Raw genomic sequence first — 7,774 nt, 5'->3', positions numbered from 1 at the left:
ATGTAAATCTCTGGATCTCCATACTCCTCTTTGATCCAGTTGAGCAGTCTTCTCAAGCCCCATGCAACAGCTCTCTGCTTACTGATGGCAGTAGTTGGTGAATCACTTTCCTCTGCTTCTGACAAGTCCTGGTCATCTAAATATGATTGAGGGCGAAGCCGGGCAGTATCATGGCTTACTATCTTTGTAGTGTAATGATTTACACAGAACATGTCAGCAGTTCCCTTGATGAACATCTTTTCTTCTTCGCTAAATGAAGGTAGTCTTGTCTCTTTAAGACCTTGGAGCTCACTTTTGTTTCCAACTTGCCATTTCATGGCATCAGGATAGTCACCGTTCTTGAAAATAGGGTGTCCAAACCAACCTAATTGGAACTGCAGAGCGCGGTCAGCAGCCACCACTTCACGAGGAACATTAACATATTTAGGTTCAAACCAATCAGCATTAAGGGCAATGGATATAAGACCACCTTGGGATGCACGATACTTATCATCATATGTGTGGTAAGCCTTGGCGTGGGCCTTTATAAGGTTGTGTGCAACTCTGTATGGTGCAATTCCTGGATTTGTAACATTGGGTGGGATCTGTCCAAGTCCATATCCTGACCACGCAATTGTATGAGGCTGGTTGAAGGTCATCCAGAATGTCACTCTGTCGCCAAAGGTGGCAAAGCAGAAGTCACAAAAGTCGTTAAAAATGTTAATCATCTCTACATTGTCCCAGCCACCAAGTTTTTGCAAAGCTTCAGGAAGGTCCCAGTGGTACAGTGTCACCATGGGAGTGATGTTATATGCTAAGAGGCCATCAATGAGTCTATTGTAATAGTCAACACCTTTCTGGTTCAGAGATGTACGCTGACCATCAGGAAAGATCCTGGACCAGGACAAAGAGAATCTGTACGACTTCACCTTCAGAGCACGCAGCATGTAGAAGTCTTCTTCAAGTCTGTGGTAGCTGTCACAGGCCACATCCCCATTAGCATTATCAGGAATATTGCCATTTTGGGTGAATGTATCCCAGACGCTGGGCCCCTTCCCATCAGCATTCCAGCCACCTTCAATCTGGTAGGCCGAAGATGATACTCCCCAACTGAAGCCTTGTGGGAAAGTGCCGTAGTGGTAGAGTTTTCTCTGAAAATTTGACTGAATTGAGAATTTCTCCCAGACAACCTTTGATTTAGAGGGAACCTCTGAGGGTGGTAAAGCAGTTGTACGGGGAGTAAATCGCATCTTTGCCGAATTAAAAAACTCCCCCTTGTGGCCACCAAATCCATTTTGCTTTATAACCTGAGAGTAGAAATATGCAGATTGCTTCGGGGTTCTTGGTCCGTCTGCATCTTCAAAGTTGACATAATGAAGACCAAACCTTTGGCTGTAGCCTTTTTTTCCCTCAAAGCCATCCATGAGTGACTCCGCTGTGAATCGCTGCACATTCACTCCATCTAAGAAAATGGCTAAAAAAAAAAAAGACACGCAACAGCACATCAAAGTTTATATTATTTTAACACAGGGTAAAAGGTGGTTGCCTATTAGATACATTCTAGACACTCACCTTTAAGGGCCTCATTGATGTGACTCTTCATGTAGTCTATTCTACTGACATCATTCAGACTGTCCCCAATGTGCTCAGTAGGCATACCATTCCCAGTAATGTGTATAGGCACTTTGATAATGTTCAAATACTCTGTGGAAATGTAGTTTAAAAGCCTTCTGAGACCCCAAGGTGCAGAATATATCCAGTCAGAAGCTGTTGAGGACCATGAGGGATCTACGTGTGACTGGAAGTTGCCAACCCCCTGAGGACCAGGGGTGCAGCCACCAACACTGTTGTTGACTAACCGGGAGGTATAATGGTTCAATCCAAAATAGTCAGCGGTTCCGTGTATCCTCTTCCTCTCTTCAGCTGTGAAGACTGGGAGTATTGCAGGCTCAGAGAGAGGACACTCTTTTATTTTCTGTTCAATTTGAGTCTTGAATGCTGCAGGATAATCTCCATCGACAAATATGGGATGTGCAAACCAGCCCAGCATGAACTGCAGGTAGCGATCTGCAGCTGCGATGTCTTCTGGTCTGGAGGGGTCCACGGGTTCAGCCCAGTCAGAGTTCAATGCAATGCCCACTCTGCCTCCTTGTGTCTTCCTGTACTTCTCATTGTAGACATGCCAGGCCTCAGCATGGGATTTGATCATGTTGTGAGTCGCCTGCATAGATAACATAAATAATGAGGTAATTGCATGAGGTTGGCTGTGTGTCAATATGTATTTACAATATAGTATAAATATTGCCCTCACCTGGTATGAGGCCACCACATAGTCTTTCACTCCTGGGGCATGCTCACCAGTGCCGTACCCAGCATGGCTCACCACCCAGGGGCTACTGAAAGTGTTCCAGGTCTTGACTCTGTCTCCGAACCTGGAGAAGCAGAAATCTGCATAGTCTTTGAAGGTTTCAACAATGGAAGCGTTGGTCCATCTACCACAGTCCTGGAGGGCCTGGGGCAGATCCCAGTGGTAGAGAGTGACAACAGGTTGTATACCAGAATCAATGAGAGCATTGATCAGCTTGTCATAGTAGAGAGCACCTTTCTCCGACTGACTGCCCCGATGGCCCGAAGGGAAAATACGAGCCCAAGAGATGGAAAACTGGTAGGTGTTAACATGAAGACCTCGCAGGAGGTAGACATCATAATCCACCTTGTGGTAACTGTCACAAGCGAGATCAGCGGTCTGATTGGCAAAGGCTAGACCATAATGACCAAAACGGTCCCAAATGGACTCCCCCTTCCCATCTTCTGCCCAGCCTCCCTCCACCTTGAAGGACTCGCTGGAGGAGGCCCATTGGAAGTCAACGGGAAATGATTCGTTCAGGAAAGCATCTCGCTCAGTCGAAGTCATGGTGGCAAAATTACTCCAAGTTTTGCAGTAGGTCAATGAACATGACGACGTTTGAAGATGACTTCTGTCACTTTGATGTGAATGACTGAAGATAAGAGGAACAACACGTTGAAATTTAAATCAGATGATAATACTAAGGCAATAATCCAACAACTATACTTTGTCATAGACTGGGATAAACAGGTGGAACCAAGTTACATTATTTATTCTAAATTGGGGTTGGGGTAATATTGCAGTTTGAATCTTTGTCATTTGTAATGTAATACCGTTTTGGGGTGGGGTCAGCTGGACGTAACATGTCTACCATGTCAAATCCAAGAACATTTTGGCGTCCATTGCCCAGCGCTGTAAAAGTATAGGAATGTATCACATGATGCAGGTACATTATATCATTGTTATTCAATTATATTAGAATCCCTTGAACGAGTCATGTCAGTCTTCATATAGTCAATCTCAGGTATTAAATAAATAAATGACAGACAGAGGTTAGACCAAGTCATTATTTTGTGTCAAGTCTTTGCATGTCGAATGGTTCTCTCCTGCAACTTGAATAGCTAATGTCTGATTGGTTCAAGCAAAATACATCTGCTAATTTAAGTGTTTATTTGCTGGGAATAAATTTTTGGCAAACTCGAAAAACACATGTTTTTAACTTTGGGCTTGGGGGAAGGCTTCAAGTGTTTTCAAGTCAAAAGGCACAAGTTGAAATGGAGTCACAAATTACTTGTTTTTAAGTCCAAGTCAGGTTGCATTCATCAAACTTGCGACTTAAGTCTGACTTTAATCCAAGTCATGTGACTCAAGTCCACAGACCTGCTATTTAACACTTTATAAATCACAATTTATCAGGATTTGTTGTATTCGTCATGGGAAGGAAGGAAATCTTATCACTTATCCAAGGTTGTGACTCTTGATGGACCATCATTACCTTTTAATATGTTGGTATCTGACAGGAACTGATAAGAAGAACAGTCCATGAGGTCCACCTCATAAAACAGTATTGGTTTGTCTCCACACTTTCCCTGCAAGGAAACATTGATGTTCAATTGAAGTAAACAAAATCATTGGCTGAAATTTGTGTTATTTTGTGAATACTGTAAATACCAAGACACTTTTCAGTTCCTCAGCCAGGTTTTGTCCTGCGGTGCAGTCATATTGAATTTTAATGGAGAGAAAATCTGTATATTTCTGAAATATAACAATAAACATATGTATGAGTGAAGCTGGATGTTAAAGGCATATTACCCTGGCACACACAAAATAACTTATTTCAAAAATAATGAGCTTGTTTTGCGCTTGTCCATATGATCTCACCAGTAGTTGAGTGTCACTGATGATTGGGACTTTACTGGCCTTTACCCCAACTGATATTCCTCCATCTGAAACACATTGCATGTTAATTCAGTAGATCTGCACTTCTACTCCTAGACATAAAAACACATTCTCCTTCCCCAATGTTTACTGCCTTCCCTTATCACGACCCTTGGTAAACATTGCAAACAGATATAGAAACCATTATCTCATAAAGCACTGCCATAACAACCCTGTCTCACTGCATTTCATGTTATAGTCACAATATTTAATCTATTGATTCGTGTTCACCATCACGATTTTCCCCTTTTTTTCATGTCACACAGAACGATTTTAAAAGCAATGTATTTCTATTGGTAGTATGTTTCGTGCCTGCAACACGTCTTTTTGTCCAGTCTTGGAAGACCGGAAGCTGTGTGGTTCATAAAAACATGTTCTTACTCAATATCAAGCCACGATTATTGTTTTTATTTTAAATCGTATAATGTCGAACTTGTTTTGCCCTCTGTGAGGAAAATAAATGGGGCTCACAGCTTCAGAATACTGAAATCTGTATTTTTTAAATCTTTTTTTCCCTTCTGTGACAAAGGTAACTTCGTCACAGAAGTAATTTGAACTAATTTGTTTTCTAAATAACACACTGTTATTTACTCAACAATAACACACAATTATCCTTGTTTTTATTTATTCGCCTAATTCTATCATCTCAGGCTTTTTAGCCGTTCCTCAGGAACTGAATTTCAAAATAAAGTCACCGGAAACAGACGTAGGCCTATAAGGGACATTTCGAGCATCATTGCGATACACACCACTAACCCACTGAACTGATTACCCAAGATCCTCAGCTAAAAGCTTGGTGATTGGATTGAAATCCGAAAAACATTTTAAAAAGAAAATAATAATACTTTATTCCGAGTATGCTTGCTTTTCTCTTTGAAATTCACCACATAGCATGCGATCACATCGCATTGTAATACAAAGTTCGGCTGCATTAAATATTACACATCTGCCGTAGTTCTTTATTTATAGAGCCCTGATGAGAAGACTTCTGGACAAACTGGAAGAACTGCCACCGAAACTGAATACGTGACGTGGATCATAAATATATTAAACAACATCTTCCTTTTCTTTTCACACAATACGTCTCCTTGTATCAACCTTAATTCGGCTGACTTTTATATTTGATCCAATTGGTAGATAGGCTGTATTTACGCCATAACGGTGCAGAGCTGATATAAAAGGACTTGTAGTTTTTAAAGATATTACAGATTTTCTTTGAATATAAGAATGTAAATACTGAGTTGAGAGAATAGTCAGGGGATTTGGGTGATGGGAGACACATCCATGGAATCAGAATTTCAATAGCTTACCATTAAATGACGGATATACCTTTCTGTCTGTGATGTTTTACAAATCAGATATTAGAAGTAAAACATGTGAAATAATATAGCAATATCCTGTAAAATGATGTGAAAAACATGAATAAAACTACACATCTTCAGATGTTATACATACATAAGTTTCCTACACTAATAATACAAAGTTATTATGGCATTGTATGCTGTACCTTCACGAGGTTTTGATATGCACGTAGTCCCAGGCTAACTACATGCTATTGTTTAGCTAGTACCTGGAACGACGGATCCCACCGAGCATGGTGATGTGAATACTCGATAGCGAATCGAGCTTGTACCACCAAACAATACCTGTTAGGTACTGACGGTGTCTCAGGTCATTGTTTGGTCAGGTGAGGCCAAGTCTAGTCCACCCGCAAGGAGGGTTAGTGAGGTATTAGTTCTACAGAGGTAGTACGAGGAGGTAGTACACGCACTTTATAGGGGTCCGGTCGTTCTATTTCTCAGGAGACGAAGTCCATCGGGAGTATGTCCTGAGAAAGGTACGGTCCCCCCACCCACCCAGAGGTTCCATCACCTCCCGCTAAAATGACGACTACCGACCCGAAACCGACGGACTATACCCGTGGTTCGTAGTTGTGCGAGTCCCAAAATAGGCGGATTCGAGGCTTCCGCAATCCCTCCGTTGGGAGAGCAGGTGACCCCATCTGAAGGTTTGTGTAGCGTTCTGGGTTGCCTGAACACTCATACGACGCGAACGAATTACGCTATACACAATTTTATGGCTTCTTTTCGTAAAACGTTCTCAAATCGCTACGCTTCTCTTGATGATGTCGATGGGATAGGAGGAAAGAAACAAAAGAAGACGCTGATCACAAAGGGACGACAACAAAATTAGAAGTTTGAGAACCGCTAACCTACAACCTCCAACGTCAGCGGCTTCATGCGGGAGAAAAGACTCGCCCAGTTTGTCGACAACGTTTAACCTTGATTTGGTACCGGTCTGATAGGTTTTGACAAAAAAAAAAAGAAAGATGAGCGTTGCGGTGGGGGTCTACCAGATAGTGTAAGGGATAACACAGACAAACGGGGTTGTCAAGATACCGGTGCAGAGATGATCGCCTTAACATCGGAAAATTTTCTGCAAAAAAACCCAGGGTTTTATCTTCAACTAGTCATTATTTGACGGAATTTGTGGGGACCTCGCAATCGCGGCGTATCTTTGTTTACCACACACGTTTAATTTTGTAATAATTATTTTACCCACTTTTAGCCGGACCACAATGTATTACGGTTCGTAATTATATATGGTGAGTACTGAGTAACGGAAAGAACATTAAGATGAGGTGATGTTAAGTACTCCAATAGGACGATAACAAATGAGTAATGTAAATAAACCCGTCAATGAAAGGTCTATAAGACTATTACGAGTACGACCTCTTTGATATTTGTTGGGAATTCCGACTGGAATAGTACGTTTTACGTGAAATGCAGAGAAATATGTACTTATACACAGGGCGGCACGGAGGCGACCTTGTAGTGGTTCGATCAGTCTTTTGTGTTGTGGAGAGATAAAAGGAGGTATAGGAGTTTAGAGATTTTTCCCCGGACGTTGCGTCTTACGACCTATGTCTGACGAGGTCTATAACTCTGTGAGGACGACTGCAGTTTTTCAACCGCGATGCGATAACGGGGCCGGTTGAGGTGGTTAGTCCTCCTCTGTCGGTGCGCTGTACCGGGTTAGCTTTCGAGGCCTCTGCGACGATCCATGTTATATACGGTCCGGACGACGTACAGGGACAAGAGTGTATTAGTCGGGGGTAAACGTTTCTGACGAGAATTTAACTCGCTTCTACTCGCTTACGCGATTTTACGCTACTAGACAAGACGCGATAAACGTTTTTATTTTCTCATAATTTCATAAGGAAAATATAATCATACAGGATGTATACAATAAGTTTATATCGATACTATCGCAGGTGAAATTTAGTCGCGAAATCAATGTGGACTAACAGTTTACGGTTGTTAAGTACACTCTATAACTATCCAACGCGACGGACGGCTAGGGCTATTTTCATATAGTATGAGCAATAAGGTGAATTACAATTAATTTCGTGACAATATTACCGATAAAACTTGTAGGGAAAAGTATCTAAAGTTCTAAAGATTTCCAATCGACTGTATACGTATATGTGTTGATAAGTTATTGCACGAA

At 41.7% G+C, this 7,774-nt stretch overlaps 1 protein-coding gene across 1 annotated transcript; it reads right to left on the bottom strand.

Annotated features, from left to right (window-relative positions):
- Window positions 1–8: 8 nt before the first annotated feature.
- Window positions 9–2,893, bottom strand: LOC104948340 (lactase-phlorizin hydrolase-like; the record flags this gene model as incomplete). The annotated part of the gene is made up of 3 exons (XM_010774536.1): window positions 2,291–2,893; window positions 1,552–2,200; window positions 9–1,453 (listed from the first exon to the last, which is right to left on the bottom strand). Coding segments are annotated over exons 1-3 (2,697 nt in total), but the record flags the coding sequence as incomplete, so codon positions are not given.
- Window positions 2,894–7,774: the final 4,881 nt, after the last annotated feature.

This window comes from Notothenia coriiceps, unplaced genomic scaffold (assembly GCF_000735185.1).
Source record: "Notothenia coriiceps isolate Sejong01 unplaced genomic scaffold, NC01 NC01_scaffold00014217, whole genome shotgun sequence".
Taxonomy (NCBI): domain Eukaryota; kingdom Metazoa; phylum Chordata; class Actinopteri; order Perciformes; family Nototheniidae; genus Notothenia; species Notothenia coriiceps.
The sequence above is the reverse complement of the archived record's forward strand: the minus strand, read 5'-3'. Positions and strand labels throughout refer to the sequence as shown.